The 20185-nt window shown below is 38.0% G+C and overlaps 1 protein-coding gene across 7 annotated transcripts in view; it reads left to right on the top strand.

Annotated features, from left to right (window-relative positions):
* Il1rap (interleukin 1 receptor accessory protein) overlaps positions 1-20185 on the top strand; it is a 133482-nt gene that overhangs the window by 23837 nt on the left and 89460 nt on the right. For 6 of the 7 annotated variants that reach the window (XM_074073526.1, XM_074073529.1, XM_074073530.1 and 3 more), the window contains exon 2: positions 17473-17537. In XM_074073526.1, the coding sequence (XP_073929627.1) occupies positions 17474-17537 (64 nt within the window). In that variant the 5' untranslated portion in view covers position 17473. Of the gene's footprint in view, positions 1-17472; positions 17538-20185 lie in introns of those variants that run through there. The other variant, XM_074073524.1, reaches the window with a different exon arrangement.

Here is a 20185-nt window from a genome sequence, read left to right as displayed (position 1 = left end):
TTTTGAGTGTGCTGCACCCATTTATGCAAGTGATGCTACACTGATTACAAATAATCTAAGTCAGTGGAGCTGCTCAGAAACATCTCATTTGTGCTACTCCATTACTTTTAAAGTAATAAAGAAAAGCTTTCCTAGTGAAATATTTTTTCGTCATAATTTGGTCATTTACTAATGTAGACTTGGCATGTTTCATGACCTTTGCTCCAGTGAATCTTTGTCTTTCTTAATTGATCATTTGGATTGTTTTGTGAAACACAGCAAACTCAGTATTGAACACTTCCTTTATAGGCACTGGGGAGAATGATGTGAAAGAATCAGGGCAGACAATCTGTTGCAGTCAGAAAACCTTATTTAAAATGAAGTTCAGATGTTTGATTGCTGTGATATCCTGAATTAGATACTTCACCTTTTTGTTCCTAATTTCATCATCTGTGAAACAGGAAAATTATATTCCCTTCTGAATAAGTTGTATGACTATTAAGGAAAATAAGACATGAGAAGAAGCACTTTGTTATCTGTCAAATCACAAATTATTTCTGTTCAGTTCCTAGCATATAGTAGGAATACAGAAGATATTTGTTGAATGAACAGATATTGTTCTCAGTGTTAAATTTCCCAGGGCTCTTTCTTTTCTACATGCACTCCTGACTTGGTTTCTTATCTCCCCACTCCTCACTTTCCTCTTATCACTGATCATACACTCCTACTATCTTCGCCAAAATTATGCTTCTGATTTAAAAACTCCAGAGTTCAGAATTTGTGAGCAATCTGAAGGAACCCAGGCATTTCTGGTATAGCCTCCTTTTCCTTTCTTAATCGAGCTTCTTCTCAAAGCTTCTGGAGGAGTGGTGGTTGGAAACTGAGCTATCCACGGGACCATACACATTAGGATGAAAGGAATTCTCTCTTTATTTTTCCATAGCATCAGCATGCTTGGGATTTCACCCTGGCCAAAAGATAATGAGTTGCAATAGTGTTGAATTAGACAGTGTGAAACAAAATTAAGTACTATAAAGGGTCTAATCCCAGGAGTTCCCTGTGTGGACACTTGGGGAGGAGCTCATTGAGTAACTCTCTTGTGCAGTGTCACCATGCACATGACTAATGCAAATGTCTGTATTATAAAGTACAATCAAGGCTTATATTGACAAGACAGTTGACAGTCCCAGGGTGTACTATTGAGTGCAAATTGACCAATTTTAGTGAGAAAACACCTCCCTGGAGATGATCTAGGGAACAAAATGAATGTTCAGAGAATAAAGGTGTAGAAAACATTGCAAGAGTTATAGTATTTTCCTGAACTGAGAAACAGCCCATAGAGTCACTCTATTCAGAAGGCAGCAATCATTCAATCAATAGTTCAGAGAACTTTCTATCTCTCAGGCTTCATTCTCTGCCATGGGAGACAAAAATGAAAGAAGTAGACCTTGCTTACAAGAGTCTCAGGAGAGAAGACAGCACACTCAGTTGTAGCTCAAGATAGACAATTACTTTATAGGGACTATAAGGGAAGCATGGTGTAAGTTGTAGGGGAAAGGGCAAAACTATAACTGATTGAAGGAAGCAGGGAGGTTTCATGAAAGAACTGTTTTAGGAAATAGGTCTTGAAGGATGGGTAGTATTTGTACATGTGGAGAGGGGAATGAAGGACATTCCAGACAGAAGGGATAATTAAAGGGAAAAGAAGGCACAGGGGTGAATTATGGCACCATCTGTATGTATACCTGTGGCAGAAGTCTAGGTTATTTGAAGAGTGGTTCAGAAAAGGACAAGAAAGAGTTTAGTGCCAGATTCTGGAGGATCCAGTGTGTCATATGAAGGGCATCAGGGAAATAGCATTAAGATTTGCTGTTAGGGAGAATGGCTTTGGTCCTTCTCATCAGTCAGCCTTTACAGGTGTCCTCATGGCACCCAAAGCTTACCTAAGACTTTTACAGCCTTATTTGTGCTGTGTAGGAAGCATCTCTTCATGTGGATTTAGAGAACAGGATTCCAGTCTGTTTTTCATGCCTCAGTGGGATGCAAAGAATATTTACATACAAAACTATTGGATTTTAGGTCAGCTTAATGAATCACATATTTTCTCATTTTTCTCCTTGTCAGAAAGAGCAAAACAACTAAAAATAACAATGCCTTTTAATTTATAATTTTTCTAGTATATATTAAGGTCACATAGTTGAAAGGGTTATTTGCTTTGTCTCTTCTTGTGTACTCACTCCTTTCATAACTGGAGGAATAAAGACTTCTCTCTGTTTTCTGACTCTTTCTCTGTAATAGCTTAGATTTGATAACAGTTTTAAAGTATCTAACCACTCTTGGGGATATACCCAAAAGACTGTTACTCCAGAGGCACCTGCACATCCATGTTTATTGCGGCACTATTCACAATAGCCAAGTTATGGAAACAGCCAAGATGCCCCAGCACAGACGAATGGATTAAGAAAATGTGGTATCTATACACAATGGAATTCTATGCAGCCATGAAGAAGAACGAAATGTTATCATTCGCTGGTAAATGGATGGAATTGGAGAACATCATTCTGAGTGAGGTTAGCCTGGCCCAAAAGACCAAAAATCGTATGTTCTCCCTCATATGTGGACATTAGATCAAGGGCAAACACAACAAGGGGATTGGACTATGAGCACATGATAAAAGCAAGAGCACACAAGGGAGGGGTGAGGATAGGTAAGACACCTAAAAAACTAGCTAGCATTTGTTGCCCTTAATGCAGAGAAACTAAAGCAGATACCTTAAAGCAACTGAGGCCAATAGGAAAAGGGGACCAGGAACTAGAGAAAAGGTTAGATCAAAAAGAATTAACCTAGAAGGTAACACACACGCACAGGAAATCAATGTGAGTCAAAGCTCTGTATAGCTATCCTTATCTCAACCAGCAAAACCCCTTGTTCCTTCCTATTATTGCTTATACTCTCTCTACAACAAAATTAGAGATAAGGGCAAAATAGTTTCTGCTGGGTATTGAGGGGGGGGAGCGGGAGGGGGTGGAGTGGGTGGTAAGGGAGGGGGTGGGGGCAGGGGGGAGAAATGAACCAAGCCTTGTATGCACATATGAATAATAAAAGAAAAATGAAAAAAAAAATAAAGTATCTAAAATACTAGAAAAAGTGAACTTATAATCACCTCCAATTAGCTATAGTAGCAGAGCATAGCATTACCATACTGAAATCCACCAGCATGTCTTATGTCTCATTTTAGCTGGTTATTAGGCCATTGAGTCTCCATCAGCTTGCCATAGGAATGATTTAGCTAATTAGAAAATTGATTTGAATTTCTCACCTTTTTTCTGAATAAGAATTCATGACCCTTACTATGAAATTATCCCGTGTGAAAATTTACAAGAATTTCTCAAAGCTTGGTCTATTGCTGGGGTGCCTCACGCAGTCAAAACCTTCCATTTTCTGAAAGAACTTTGGTCAGCATTTCTAAACTATGCCAGGATCCCTAATGTTTGTAGATATTACTAAAGAAGAATTCCTAAAGTCAATTAGATCTGAGAAATACTGTGAATTATTCCTAAATCATTTAGTTTCATAATGTTAATTAGGATTCTAAAAAGCCCTGAGAAGTCCTATAGAAAATGTAACTTTTTAACTTAATGTCTCAAGTAATGTGTATAATCTAGCTTTTCTCTAAAATATGGGCAAAATACCAGAATATAACTTACCAAAATCATTCTGTAGAAACCCAAGATGGATAACATGTAGCCATCAGAGTGTCTAAGTTAATCTATGAATGAAATTTGAACATACCAAGAGGCTTGAATTTAGTAGCTGTATTTATTAGGACTATGTATTGAATCCATCTTCTGCCTATCTACCAGGATTTATGTGCAGATTTTTTTTATAGCCCTGCAACCCTTTAAAATCCTGTCTGTGTCAACAAAGTTGCTACATCTGATATTATTTTCCTGAATCTGAAGAAACACCAAAGGGGACTGAAATAATAAGACATTAATTTCGGCTGCAGAATGCCAATGTTGCTGACCCTGTGGGGTTGTTGCATAGTGAGATTAATTATGCAGATCTGCCACCCTAGGCAGTGGCGTTGAAGTACCCTGTTGTAATTCACTGCAGGATCATTCATGTAGCCAGCATATTGATATGATTATTATTCCACCAAGGTTTTATCCGCCCCTAGACAATTACAGAACCACTTACCAGCATCTCTCATTGACTTCTTATTTAAAATTCCCAGGGACACGGTAGGCATTTAGGTCCTTTTGTTGGAGACAGCTACAGATCAATGGCATGAAGCAACATGAGATTTTCCTTAGTACATGATGAATGCTGAGATTGTTTGCTAAGAAGATAGACATTCGAATTCTAGTGCAAAATAATGTCTCTGTGGCTTGTTGACTTTAGCACTAACTTTTAAAGTAATAACGACAGCAGAGAGACAACATTCGTACAAAGAATGATCACAAGATTTGGTGTCAAGGCATTTGAGTTTGAACACAGGCTTCCCCATTTATTATCTGTAGAACTTTGGGGAAATCACTACTTCTATAAAATGGGGTCGATATTAAAAAAGCAAACTCCTGGCAGTCTTTAGAGGTTAAAGTAGGTATACATGCGAAGAAAACTTTGTGGATGACAAAGTGTTTTAAAATTACTTTCTGTGCTAATGGGGAATGGATTCCATTTTTGAATTGTCAGTGTTGTCATAATAGAACTTATTTTTATGACCCCATTGCCTGGGTAATGTCCTATCAACTCTAATAATCACTGGTACTGCTACCTAGTACAGAATGTGGTAACCATGCAATAAGATGTTTAGCAGCTCCACGGAGTGTATGTCCTTGAAATGATGTACAGAATAAAATTCTTTTTCCTCATCTATGGTTTTAGGGACTTCAAACTTGCAAGACAATATTCATCCAATCAGCATCTTCAATACATTTTCATTCCTGTTTAGGACTGGTGGTAAAAATATGTCTTGAAAGACATATTTCCAGATGCCTTTCTTCCCTGTATATGATTTTGTGTTAGAGTACTACCTGTTTTCAGAGTCCAGCTGTAATGCCAGATCAAAGGAGTCTTCCTACTCCTTTTCTGCTTAGTTGAGACCCCTTCCCTCACCCCACAGCCAAATCCTACCCTCCCATACTTTATTAAAGTGCAGTTAATTCCCTTCTCACAAGTCAGCATGTTACTTGGACTTATTTGTATACTTAATAATAGCAGGAACAAACAGTTAAACTGTTTTGTGTAGTTACAACATTATAGCAAATATTCTTTTAGACATTTTATATATATTAACTCTCACAATCTCCTCAACAAACATATGAAGTAGGAATTGTTATTCTCCCCATTTTGCAGTTGGGGAAAGTAAGGTACAAAGAGATGAAGTAACGTATCTAGTATTCCATAGGTACTTTGTGGCAGAGCCAGGAATGTCATGTTAAAGGAATTGGCTTGTTAGCTCACAAGGATATAATTAGCCACATGTAAGCTGGAGATCCCTACTAGGTTATGAGTTCCTAGATGCCTGGTTGTTAATAAAATCTGTGTCATCCTTTAGCATTTAGCACAGGGCTCCACATAATAGGTACTCAGTTAGGGTTAATCAGTTTTGCACTGGAAAAAAGCCTCAGAAAAGCTTATGGTACTGCCACAAAATATCACTCTTGTACTCTGTCAATATCTTTTTAGTACATGTTCTTCCCTCTGCTCAATTTTCCTGTCAAAACATTGAAAAATCTCATAGTAGCACTGCTTGAACACCTTGCTGTGATGGAGGCCAGTGGTTTTTGTCAGTAACTGTATGGTAAAGATAAGACATACTTGTTGAAATTAGGGTCACTGAGTCTAGTGGTTTATGGATTAGTAGATAATAACACCATAAAATCCAAGCTCATTTTCATTCTTATGTAAAGTGGATTGTGTGGTCTTACTTTATTTGCAATAAAGTCACCAGATGTCAAATTCATATGAAAAGAACTGTAGCCAGAGTCCCCCACACCTTCCCTCCATCCAGTGTGATCTGGTGGGCCGAGGTCACAGTCCAGACTATGGGACTGGTGGGTGCACATTGCCATCTGTCAGGATGATCCTGGTGCCCAAAAACTAGTGAAAGAAGCCATAGAATTTTCTCAACAGGGACACAGACTCACACAGACCTCCTCAGTGTTAGTTCATAAGGGGATTTTCTTTAACACTTTAGATACAGAGACATGGCGTTTTCTTTGGGACTTGCTTTTTTTTTTTTGGCTTATGTAAGTTCCCAGGAAGACTTGGAATATTACCTTTGCATTTCAAAGACAGGAAGGGAGTTAGGGATGGCGATTCTGAAACAAGCTGTTTTCTCCAGTGGCCTGAGGATATGAACATAAAGGTTGTGCTTTGCTTTCCCACAGCTGGGACTAAGTCAGCCTGGAATACACTGAAGTCTTGCATGAATGCTCTAAGCTAACTCTTGATTTTAACACTTCCTAATGAAACTAATTGTGGATACTGAGGCACAAGGACAATAAAGTACATAGTCAAAGTCACACAGAGAGTTCATGCCAGAGTCAGATATAGGACCCAGGACTCATCCTGTCTTTCCCTCATGATTATAAATGATGAACTCCTGAATGCTGCAGGGTCTGACTGAGTATGGGAGGCTTACCTGGGGCTTTCAGCCTCTGAACAGTTGGGAAGACAAAGCTGCATCTAATTGAATGGTCTCTAGCAGGCCAATCCTTTTCTGACAGAATCAAGGAGGGTGCTTCATAGACAGAGGATCTTTACAAGAGTCATAGAACTCACAATGACATCTGTAAGTACCATCCTATCCAGAACAGTGTGTGTAAAATAGGAGTACTAATATCTCATATTTGTATCATACTTTACCAGTTAAGAAACTTTTTCATAAACATTATCTAGTGTGACCCTATAACATCCTTTGAAGTAGCAATTTGGTATACCTACTTTATTGATAAGGAGATCAGGGTCTATAGGGGTTGAATAAATTATCCATGGTCACACAGTTAAAAAATGACCAATAACAAACTAGAATAAAGATTGAATGCAACCTGGGGAAATGTTTTCTGTAGTACCTGGACGTTTATATGTATATTTATGTGTGCTTGTTATCTAACAGCATTGGATTGTATGCCTGGACACAAACTTGTGTCCCAGTCTTAAAGGGGGTTGATTATACAAAAATCTAAACAAAACAGACAGGACAGAACTTTCTCAGAGCTCTAAGAGATACAGATGCTTGCTCAGAGTTTTTAGAGAAAGGGTAGCTCATTTCTAGAGAGAGAACCAGAACAAGCTTCAGAGGGATGGGGAGGCATGTATGAAGATGAGGGAAAGTTGGATTCATTTCCTTCCAGTAGCATCCAGTTTAGTGTTAAGTGGAGTGACAGCTGTGACTTATGGATTGAAGACTGATCTGGGAATTATAGTTTGGCCTCTCCCTTCCCCAATTAGAGATTTCACTATCTCTATCAGCATAAAAAAGGAGTTCATGGTCAAATAATTTTGCTTTATGTTTTATTAAACCAAATTGACCATTATACTTACTTGACAGATTACTTCAAACCTTTGAAATGCTAATGTGCATCATCATGAGTCTTTAGGAAATATGTGATGTTCTTTTTTCATACTCATTTTTTTTAAGTTATGTGGTCCTTCAGAATGCTCACTATAGGATAAGATAGTTTTAAGCATGGATTTTGGTGGGATTGTATTGAATTTAGCCATTTACTTTCTTGTCCTTTTCTCTACATTTTTTCCTTCTTTTTGTTTTGTGTATATCTCTAACATTGCTCCTAAATTGTGAGATTCTTGATTATAAAGATGGTGTATTTATCTTTATGTACTGCACAGCTTCTATCACAGTGTGTGAAACTGGGTTCAATAAATACACTTTGATTTGAACGAGACTTGATGCTGTAGACTCAGAGGCTAGAGTGTGTAGTCTTTATGGATAAATCTATGAAAACGTGGCTACAGTTGTGTTCCTTGTGCCCTTTCTAACAGTTTGTAGAAGGTTCCTCTCTCTTGAGAGTCTCACAGACAGGATCGTGATCTCCAGACCATTGCTTTGAATTAGAGAGGTTATTAGCAGCCATGCTGCTACATGAAATTTAAGGAGTGAAAACCTCAGATGGCTAAGAAGGTTTTCTATGCTTGGGAAAAGTAATTAATTTCCTAACCTGGAGGTGATTGGATGTCAGTACATAAGGTGACATGACTGTTTTGTGTCTGTGGTGGTTATAATTTCACCTAATTCCCTACTTGAACTTCAAATGGCACCACATGACCCAGTGAGAGACTTCATTCTCTATACTCTCATATTGTTAGAAATGCCTCTATTGTAGCACTGCTTTTTAGGTCATGGGCTTTTGTATGTCAAAATTGCAAACTCCATAACCAAAGGGGCAGCTCTGTCCCTCCTCCTTCTCCAAACTGTGTCTAGAGATCGATAAATATTTGCTGAGTGAATTAGAAGAAATGTTAGACTGTGTCATTATAAATTGCCCTTCCTCGAGTTCTGAAGTTCCCTGTGATGAGTCTTTGTTCCCTGTCAGGGTGTATGTTGGATGTGATAGGCCTCTTGGTTTAAGGGGTATGTGTGTGTGTGAGTATGTGTATGTATAGATATGTATATACTGTAACTTTTTCCCAGTTGTTTTAAACACCTTTTAATTTAATGAGACACAAATCATTCTATATTTTTACAGAAGTATCACATTTATAGTAACATGCATAAATATTAAATGAACAGCTTTTTGATTTTTTATAAATACATCATTATGTGACCATCATCTAAGAAACAGAGAACTATCAGACTCCAGAAGCCGTACTCTTGCCTCCTCTGACAATATATGCAAAAATAATTCATTTTCTGATTTGAATTAAGCAAGTTATAAAGTATTTCCTTTTTGACTTTAAGATTGCCATCTCATTAGCTCCTTTCAAATTTAAACAAATTTACTTCAAAATAAAAATCAGTTTCCATGATATTTTGTGTTAGTATTGGACTAAACAAAGACTCATCCCACATGTTGATATAGCATCATTTAATCCTCCACAACCACCCTAGGAGATAGGTAGGAGTTTTACTTGGTTTTAAGCCTGAGGACTAGAGGCCTAGGGAAAGGAAACCTCCATGATTATCATTTTTCCAAGTTCAAGTTTCACCATACAATCCATCACAATAATCTTGGTTATTACACAATGTGTAGAGTCCATATTTAACATTGGCTATCTACTTTGAAATACTCTGGAAACAGCTCTAAGGTTGGAGCCAGTACACATAGACTGAGGCAGGGAAAGTTTTACCCAATGGTCACTTGGGTATACAGAGCCACAGTTTCAAGTGTCTCTCACTTAATAAGAGCTCACGATAACCTGTATTTTCTGAGAGATATTTCTATTCCTAGACAATGCTAACTTCTCTGCAGAAATATCCCCCTCAACACTAATGAGGTTGGTATTAATTTCTGTCATCCCCTAGCCTCAGCGTCTCAAAATAGAGTGTTTAATCATCAACTTTCCCATCCACAAGAGAGAGGGCACAATGGAACATTCATCCAGACTTCATTTGGAAGTATCCATGAAGCACTGTCACAACAGTCTTAAACTGACTGTAAAGAGTGACAGAATTACAACTCTTCCTAACTGATCACTGCATCTGCCTCACCTCTTCTCTCAGGCTGTCCAACATCATAAAGTCATGCAGGACTCCAAGTTCAGTGTTCTTTTTAAATTGTTCTTTCACCTTTCTCTCACTGAATACCCAGTTCTAGTTCTCTGCTGTGAGATCTTCATGGTATTTCTTTCCTCACCCCTCAGAGCATGTTGCTATTCAAATATTAAAGAACAAAAGGAAATGAGTTTGCTCACATTCTATTCCAGGCTTCAGAAGATGGCAGGTGGCATATTACATTATGTCTGTCCTCTTCAGAGTGCCCACTGTTTTGAAGCTATGGGGGAGGCTGTATCTAAGAAGAGGGTGGTAATGTTTTGTTGCTCTAGCTTGGTAAACTGAAAGCTGGGGGCAGTTCATTGATCTCCACTGGACTTTTCTGGAACATTCAGTTCTTAATGACAAGACTGTGTTATTTTCAAAGTGAGTGTTGAAAATAGCCACCGTATTTAGGTTAAGCCAATTTTCATTTATTTAAACTGCTGAAAAAGACTCACAAATCATTTGTTCCATCCTTTCAAAGAAAAATCATGCCCCTTAGAATATATTTTTAATAAGTGCACAGTAAAATTGACTGTTTTTGGAGTAGAGTTCTATGAATTTTGACTCATGAATTGAATCACATCACATTGCCACAATCAGGATGCAAGTGGTCTGTGCCCCTAAACTGTTCATTCAAGCTCTTCTTTGCAGTCACTCTCTTCCACCACCCCAACTCCCACAGTTTGTTCCTGTCACACTTGTTTAGTCTTTTTGAGAGTGTCATTTAAATGGAATCATGCAGTAAGTAAGCTATTCAGACTGGCTTTTTTCATCTATGAAAATGCCTTTGAGGTTCATCCAAGTTGTTTATCAGCACGCAATATACAAAGTTCACTGGTTAGGGTTGATGAATTCTATTTTGTTTTTTGTAAGCACTAAGTTGTTGATTCATTCACCTGTTGAATGATACTTATTTCCAATTTTAGGTAATTAATAATAGAGTCACAAGCCAGTGCCAGTGGTTTATGCCTATAATGTTACCTACTTGGGAGACTGAGATCAGGAGGACTGCAGTTTGAGGCCAGCCTGGGCAAAACATTAGTGAGATCCCCATTATGGCATGCACTTGTCACCCCAAGCTATTCTAGAGGCTGATATCAGCAGGATTGGGGTTCCACGGCAGCCTAGGCAAAAAATGTGAGACTCCTTCTCAATGGAAAAAAGCTGGGCAAGGTAGCATGTACCTGCCCTCTGAGACAGCAGGAAGCGTAAAATTGTAGGATCGGGGTCTATGCTAGCCTGGACAAAAAGTGAAAGCTTATCTCTAAAACAACCAGAGCAAAAAGGTGTGACTTTAAGTGGTAGATTGTCTGCTTAGCAAGCACAAAGCCATGAGTTCAAAACCCGTCACTGCCAAAAAATAACAATAATAATAACAGAGTCATTAAAATATTCTTGTACAGCTTTTTATATGAACATAGCTTTTATTTCTCTTGGAGAAAATACCTAAGAGTGAGATTGCTGGTTGTCTGATAGGATTGTCTAACTTTATAAGAAATTTTCACTCTGTTTTCCAGAAAATCTGTACGATTATTAAATATTCCACTACTAAGACACTTAGTGGTTGTTTTGCATCTTCTTTAACTCTCATTATTGTCAAATTTTTTTTGTTATTTTTGAAAGATGTGGTCAGGCTTGGTGGCACATACCTATAATCCCAGCCACTTGAGAAGTAGAGTTAGGAGGATCCAGGCCAAAACTAGCTAAAGCAGTCATGCTTTTGCATCTGACAAACAAACTAAGGCCAAAAAGACTGGGGGCATGATCAAGTGGTAGAGCTCTTGCCTGGCAAGCATAATCCCAGAGTTCAATAGTTCAAGCCCCAGTATGGCTGAAAGAAAAACAAAACAAATACCAATAAATGTTTTGGAAGAATTTTAATTTACCTTTCCCTAATGAGTAATGATTTTGAACATAATTTCATGTGTTTATTTGCCTTCTGCATATCCTTTTTTTTGGAATGTATCTTCTTCATGACTTTAATGTTTTAAAATTAGACTATAGTGTGATTCCTCCAAGTTTTCTTCCCTTAAAAATTATTTCCAGTATTGTAGGCCCTTTCTCTTTCCATATAAATATTGTATTAGCTCATCTGTATCTAAAAATATCTTGCTGGAATTTCATTTGAAGTTAACTAAATCTGTATGTCAGTTTGGTCAGTGTTGAGTCTTTGAATTCATAGACAGAAGATGTTGCTTGTGTTGTTTTGTATTACCACTACAACAAGTTAGCAAAAAGTTACTTATACAAAATACCTATGAAACAGGTGTGGTGGTGCTTGCCTTTAATTCCAGCACTCCAGAGGCTGAGGCAAGAGGATGGAGCATTCAAGTCAGCCTAGGCTACATAAGAGACCCTGTCTCAAACAAAAACAAAAACAAAAACCATAAAACAACAAAAAATATACAAAAACAGCAAACCAAGTATTATCGCACAGTTTTTGTGAGTCAGAAGGCCAAGGACTCTGTGGCTTAGCTGGTTCTTTGCATAGTGTTTTATATGACTAAAGGTGGGTGTTGGCAAGGCCATATTCCCTTCTGGGGACTCCAAAGATGAATAGATTTCACTTTAATGGTTATGGGAGTATTCAAGTTGCCGATGTCATTTTAGTTGAACTTGAATAGTTATAGTTTTTGAGATATTTTATCTAAGCTTGGAATATATATGCCAAGAGCCTGGCAAATTGCCTTATTACAGTTTTGGTGTCTCTGTGATCAGTAATCATGTCTCCTTCATTCCCGTTAGTAGTGATGTGTCTTCTTTTTCTCCTTGTTGCTTCACCTGGCTAGAGGTTTATCAGTTGTATTGTTCTTTTCAAAGAAGCCATTTTTCATTGCTTTTTCTTCCATTTTAAAATTCGTTTATATAGATTATTTTCCTTCACTTTGCTCGCTTGGTTTGTTTTCCTCTTCTTTCTTAAGTGATGGATTTTTTCACATGTATGAATATGGAACATTGAAACCTGACAAAGTCATTTTAAGAAGGGAGAGGGGAGAATAATGGAGGGGATGAACCAAACTGGAGTACGTTGTATGCATATGTGGAGATGTCACAGCAAAACCTCCCGTATAACTATTATATACTAACAAAAACATTAAAAAAAGAAACCTTAAGAAACAAGAGTAGATTCTAGGTAAAATTATTGACTTTATATCTTCTTTTTAATGCAGCAAATTATCCTCTAAGCACATATCTGATGTATCATATTTTCAATATCTACTTAAATATGAGTGTGTATATTATAAATATGTTTTGTTCTTTTGAACTTGAACTCATGAGCCTCCTGCTCCAATCTCCCAAGTGCTGGGATAATAGGCCTGTGCCACCAAGCCAGCTTCTGAATATATTTTCAATTTTCTCATTGATCTTTCTTTTGACACATGGGTCACTTAGAAACATAGTCTTTAATTTTGAAATGTTTTGATATTTTCCTCTTTCTGATTTTGATGTCTAGTTTAATTCTATGGCTGGAGATTATAATTTCAGTTCCTTTAAATTTGTTATGGCACAAGATATAACCTATCTTGTTGAATGCCTCTGTATACTTAAAAATAATGCAATTATTTGTTTTTTTAGAGTCTTCAAAAAGCTGCTTCTTACATTAAGCTCATGTGTTACAGCTGCATTCACTGAGAAAGACAGGGTAGAATATGCTTCCTTCATTTTACCCATAAGGACAGACTTCCTTGTCACTTTCCTGAAGCCTTTATTTACTGATGAATATTGAATTCTGAAATAAACTACATAAGGATTCTCTATAATTCAAATAGACTGTAAGCCGGACAAAAGATTGATGATGAAAATAATCCTGATTTCCTAATGATGTTATTTCCTTTTCTAGAAAGTGGAATAACTAATAGCTTATCCTATGAAGACATAGGTTTGTTTGTCATATATTCAATGGGTACCAATGCAAACTTTATCAGTAATTTATAGAAGGAAAAATATGGATGGGGTCAGGACTGACAAGGACTCAAGGACGTGGTTTGGTAGCAGAGTTGACCCTCCATGAGAGATGGCTGTCTAGTGTGTATGCACCTGTATTCTTGATCAGGTTTTCAGTGGGCAGATCATAGTAGAAGGCATCTGTCAACCCTGGCAGAAATGAAGGAAGTGATAGTGCCTCATGGTTACAGGAGGGTTATCCAGCTTAGAGCAAGACCTTATGGAAGATAGACTGAGGCTCTTGGGAAAGGGAACTGACAAGCACCAGCCTGAAAGTCCAAGTCCCACCAGCCTGGTGGACTTCAAGGAATAGCCATTATATGAGTATGGAGCTAATTATGGAATCAGGAAACTGGGAGAAATCCCATCCTGTGGCCTGGTGAAATGCAATGTGTAGAAGGAAGACTGTGCAGGTGGTGATCCAGTCTTGAGGCAGCAAACCCAGGGTGTTGGACCAGAGAGTGAATCCAGTGTCAGGATGATTCACTGCTGAGGAGATCCTAAAGTTTATCAAACCTGAAATCACAGACAATAGAAAGTTCCGTATTCAGTGATAGATGTTAAGGAGCTAAGCAGATGTTAACAATCCTCATTAATGCACTTTGGTGATTACATAGAATTAAGCATATATTTGAAACTTGTTGCTAGCTTATATATGCATTAAAGTTAATATGTTGGAAATCAATGGCATTAAATATGAGAGACGTACAAATTCATAAGAGGGGAGTATAAAAACAATCATATAGCAATAAAATAGACAACACAGGCAAGGCTGGCTGGGAATTTATTATTTGTAGGTTCCAGTCATCTGAAGCAAAGCTGTCATTCAGACACTGAACCTAGATGTTATTAGGCAGATTCCTTTATGACAGTTTCTCTATCTTTGACCTAGCCCTCCCTGCAACAAACAGAAACCAAAAGTGTATTACTATTTTCAGTAGTAAAATTCAAAGACCGAATACAAATGATATTAAATGAACCAGAATTTTTAGAGAGGTTTCAGAGCAGCCATCCACCTCCCACTAACCGAACTACCTTTAGTCTGTCAGACCCATCCTACACAATTACATTTCTTTTCAGTTGGCTTGATTTTAATTCATCACAGGGCAGGACTGACCCTGGACTTGTGTTTGCACGTAGGTCATCTTTAGATTAGCTTTACCTTGGTGACCTGACTGCTGCCTCCAGCATAATCTGGTTACTCTTGGGAATATCAATTAAGGCCCTCAATCACACTAATTAGAATGTCTTCTGAGTGTTGCTTTAGGAATTCAGCAGCTTATCAACAGGCAAATTGGGAAAGTCTAGAGGTGTGTGTGGTGTTTTTAATAGCCAAAAGCAATTTGGGAGGCCAGCATGCTTTCATATAGCTGAGTAGTATAGCTGAGGCTGAAATTACTGTGCCCAAATCCGCAATGAAATTTCTAGTTGCTCTTGCTGACAAGGATTAAGGCAGAATTATTAATTACTTTTATTAATGACTTGTTGCAGACATAGATAGCATGCTGATCAAGTTTGTAAATGACACACAGATAGAAGAATAGCAATTGTTGTGTGAGGATAGACGCAGAACCTAAAATGATTTCAAGACAGAACTTACTGGCAATTTGTGCAGCTTCTGCCAGACAGAGTGACCTCCATAAGGCAAAACTTGATGTTGGTATCACTCCTCTCACCAGAAAACTTCCATGATTCCCTAGTTACTATTTAAGTCAAATCCCAAGTCTTTAGCTTGCTCTTCACAGGGTGGATTCTAATACTCCCTGCTTCCTAGCAGGTATTAGTAGTTCTCTCCTAATACCCTGTACTTGAGCCAAACTGAATTATTAAGTTTCTTTCCTGTTTATGTCCCATGTTCTCATTATCTTTGAACATTGTTTTCTACCAAGATTTTCTTTTTCCTACTTTTCTTCCACCTGGATTCTCAATAACCAAACCAGTTCTTGCCCAGTTTGATAGAACCTCTTGTGTTTAGCCTTTAACTGCCTTAGCAGGAGCAATCTCTTTCCTTTGCTAATCTCCATTAACACTTATCTATTCCTCTCTATTTTAACATTTTTTACTTTGTATTGCAGTCACTTTTTTGTACACAGTTAAGTTCCTGCTAGACTCTGCTTACTGCTATAACTTCTATCTGATAAATCTTTGTATTTTCAAAGTACCTCTGTGTGTGTGTGTTTTATGCATAGTTGATGGTATTGAAATGGGTTGCATGAGAGGCTTAGCTACTGCAGAGAGTGTTTTACAAAAGGCCCTACATCTTTCTGGCTAAAGGCTCCTGCAGTTATTTTATAGTAACTTGTAAACAGAAAATGCTCAATACATTTTCATGGTGCTTGAATCAAATCCAGGATATTGCACATACTAGGCAAGTAGTCTACCACTGAACTCTAGCCCTCAATGTATGTTTTATTGAATAAATAAGTGACTGATGGTGAGAACTGGATTTCTCTAAGTTAATGATGTAAATGGATGTTGTGGCAAGAAAAAGACATTTAATCTCTGAGATAAAATTATTGCTTGCAATACATTAAAGTCACCTGCAACTTGTGTGCAGCTCAGCTTAAGAAGGAACCATGATGTGTACCAGAGATTTTTGTTGTTGTATACTTAAGACATGGCTGGGCACTCACAATGTGCTTCAGGATGTCCACACAGCCTGCATTGCTTAGATAATACCAGTTTCTAACTTTTGTTTCTATGTGTCCCTCATAAAGAGTGGCCCATTTAAATTGATGTCATGTAGACACATTGTTTATCAAGTACTTCTTTGACCCTTTATGTTGGTTGGGCACTGTGATTGTGAAACTTGTACCATAGGCTGTTTGAGAGACTAGACTCTCTTGCCAGCTCAATGTAGGCATAAATCCCATCTCTGTTACTTTCTAGGAATATGATCTGGAAAAGCTACCAAGACCTCTGTAACCGTTATGTGGATGTTGTCTTCAAAGCAGAAAGCAGAGGTGTTGAGCATAGAATTTCTGAGTCATCTCCACTTTTCAGTATTTATAACCCTATATAGGGTTTTTAACCAGTGCCCAGGCATGTCTATGGGTAGTAGGAAAAGAAATGCTGCACAGAGTTGTTAAATCTCTATGTCATCTGCATTAAAGATCACACAACCAAATGTGAGCTCATGGTTCTTGTTAGTTGGCAGCTCCAGCTGGTTATCAATAGGAAGGCTAAAGATCACAGAAATTGGACTCCTGCCTTGTCATTTGTCTCTTCCAGTGAGAAGAGCAAGAGCCGCAGGGCATGGAGTTTATATATTTTCCTTTAATATAAATTCAGAGTATAGCAGACAGCAGACTAAACTTGAATCCAGGATTTCTAGGCTTTCCATTCATCACTAAGAAGGAAAAGTACCTGGGTCATACCATATTCCCCACTGGTAGAGAGACCAAAGGACTTTAAGTGGGGTAAGGTCAAATGTATCTGCCTGCAATGTGACCCTTGGTCAGAAAATCCAGATGAATATTCTTTATGTAGGCAATTAGAGGTCAGTGTTAAGGGAGAGTTTTGGAGCCTGACAGCTGGAGTTTGATTGTGGCTTTGCCACTTTCTAGCCAAAGGATCTTGGTTATGATATTTAAACTTGTTTGAGCTTCTTTATTTATATGTAATGTGGTGATTAAAAGGCAAGCAACAAAACAAAATCAAACCTACCTTACTGCTTGGTTCTGACAACTAAACCAGTAAGTATTATATAATTCTTGGAATAGGGCTTAGTCTATAGACAGCATGAATTCATACTAGTTTTTGTTATTTAAGCACTTGAGGGTAGCAAGTTCTTTCCCTTATTTTTGCATTTATGTTCACAGGATGGAGCTTCTTTGGTTTGTAATGAGTCTGTACTTCTATGGGATCCTGCAGAGTGATGCCTCAGGTAAGTGAACTGATTTTTACAATCAATTAAAATTTAAGTCATATAGAGGGTAATGTGCCCACTCTTTCTGAGGATGAATTTAAAAGAACATGATGTTTTTATTTCCATTGCCTTCTTTGGTAGCATAGAATCATAAATGTGAAAGAATCAGACTTTTGATGATGGAAGGGACTGCTGATATATCTAATCTTCATGGGATAAAGTCCACTAGAGCAAGGAATCTGTTGTATATAAATACAGGAAAATTTCATCACCCTCATATCCAAGCCAATGTGACTTCTTTCCCTAACTTTAGGTCCTATGAGAAAAAAAATGACGATGATGTAGCACAAAACCTGAACCAGCAATGGAGAAGGGCTTGGTGGTTAATAGTCCAAGGCTGTTATTGGTTCAAAACAAACCAAAAATCATGAGTTTCTCTCAAACTGTTTCTATATGGGAAACACAGGACTTGTCTGTCTGCTCATTCTTCCTTTGGAGGTGGCTTCATAAGAGGATCTTTATGAAATCTGAATGAGCAAATTAGTCATCATGGCCCAGATCGTATGAAATAAGAGCCAAAAGGGAAGGGATAGGAGTCCATCTTTTGAGGTCTTCTCTTATCTCCAGATTGCTGCTCAGAATCACCTTTGGGTACCTCTCTAGTGGTCATCTAATTGCCACCTATTGTGCTTTTGAATGGATCAGAAGTTTAGAAATTTTTTAGTACGTAAAACTGAAAGTTGTTTCTTTGCAATTTCCATACATTTCTTTGGTTCACTGCATGAACAAAAGAGAAAGTACCTAATATAAAGGTTCTTTAATTTTAATATGGGAACATAAGGATCCTCATTTAAAAAAAATCTCACATAAAATTCCTCTGAAACCACAAAGCATACTTTGAATATCATTGCTTTAATTCCTATTCTATGCAAGAGGCCTTCAGAAATCTAAAGTCAGTGATTATGTAACCATGACACCCATGCTCTGCCTTCCCCTGTTCTTCATGTGGCATGGATTTGAGTCCTCCTTACATCCCGACCATCTTTTGCTGACTGCATTTCAGTTTTTCTATGCCACTTAGAGCATTGTATTAGAAACCAAAAATAGCTCCAAAGAAGGGGTATAACTAGGACAGAGTACAGCTGAAAGTAGAGGTAATGTCTAAACTTGTTGGCCCTTTGGGACTTCACAGAGGAGACGATATATTGCAACCAGGCCTAATATTCACCAGGGATATGGTAGTATGCAGCTGGGATACACTAGTATATCAGGATCTGTTCTGCTTGGATGAGTTTCTGTCTCATTTGCTTGAGAGTGACTTGATTTTCTGGTTTTTAAATATGCTGAATATAACCTCAGATTATAATTTGTTTTTATTATATTATTTCTATGTTTGAATGTTCCCTGCTCATGGAAGCCTTCCTTGATCATTTTAACTCAAATAGTCTGCTAATCACTTTATCTCTCTGTCCTGCTTTATTACTTCACACCACTTACTATTTCTTGACGTTATATTAACTCTCTCTTCTGTCTTTCCCTCTGTTCCTTCTCACCCTCTTTTTCCTCCCTCGACCCTCTTCTTCCTCCTCAGCTTCCTTCCCCTTCTCCCTCCCTGCCTTCCTTCCTTCTTTTCTTTCTCTCCCTCTCTATTCCTTTATCATTCTCTTCCTCTTTGACTTTAAGCTTAGGGCTTAGACTTTTTTACTCTGTACTCCAAATACTTGTAGTCATGATGGAAACATAGAGACATACTATGTGCTGAATACATGTATGTTAAAGAATGAATAAATATCACTTCATATTTTCCTTTTTAAATTGGCCAATTTCATAGTGGAAGTGTTTGAATCCATTCTAATAATTGATCATTGTGATTTCATGTCCTACCTCACTTGGAAGAAAAGGAAGAGGTACCCATGTTACTCTTACTGGGAAATCAAGGAGTTCCCAAAATTTTGTAAGGACTGGTGCCTCTCCAGTGGTCCAGGCAGTGCTGCCTTTCTGAATGACTTTTAGTGTATTCATCTGAGGATCCCCCTTCCCTGCAAATGCTATTGTTAAGTGAGCTCTCTACCCAGGAACTATGACTCATAATTTTGCCAGGGGAAGCTGACTTCTTGAATAAGATAAGTTCTCATACCAGCCCCATTGAGTCACTGTGGGAGCAGGAAACATGTTGTAATCCCCTCAGCCCATCTGGCACATACTCATTTGCCTTCCTTATGAAGAGGTATATTGTGTCTGTGTCAGGCTGTACTTCCTCATTGGAAGGAGGGCAATAGAAAGGAAGCGTTGTTGACAAAAATAAAGTAGGCAACTGGCTCTGGGGATCGAAGGAGCCATTGCACATCTTGAGGGGCCAAGCAACCTCTCTGTGCATGAAGGTATCACCTTTTACAGTGATGGGGAAGCCAAACAACTTGTTGGTCTTCTGTGAGGGTTTTGTGCTTTATGTTTCATCTTATGGAAGCGGAGACTGAAATAAGGAGAAAATATCCTGAGAACGCTAAAGCACTCTGTGCCTATGACATCAGCAAGAGACTTATCATTCTGGGCCGATCCATTGAGCTCCTTTTCGAAGAGGAGCTCCATTTAAAAAATTATTATTATTCTTGTTTTAGCAAAAGGAACGATAACACCTTAAGAGTACAGTATCACGCAGAGTGTTT

This window comes from Castor canadensis, chromosome 5, assembly GCF_047511655.1.
Source record: "Castor canadensis chromosome 5, mCasCan1.hap1v2, whole genome shotgun sequence".
In the NCBI taxonomy this organism is placed as follows: domain Eukaryota; kingdom Metazoa; phylum Chordata; class Mammalia; order Rodentia; family Castoridae; genus Castor; species Castor canadensis.
This window is presented reverse-complemented; position numbering and strand designations above follow the sequence as displayed.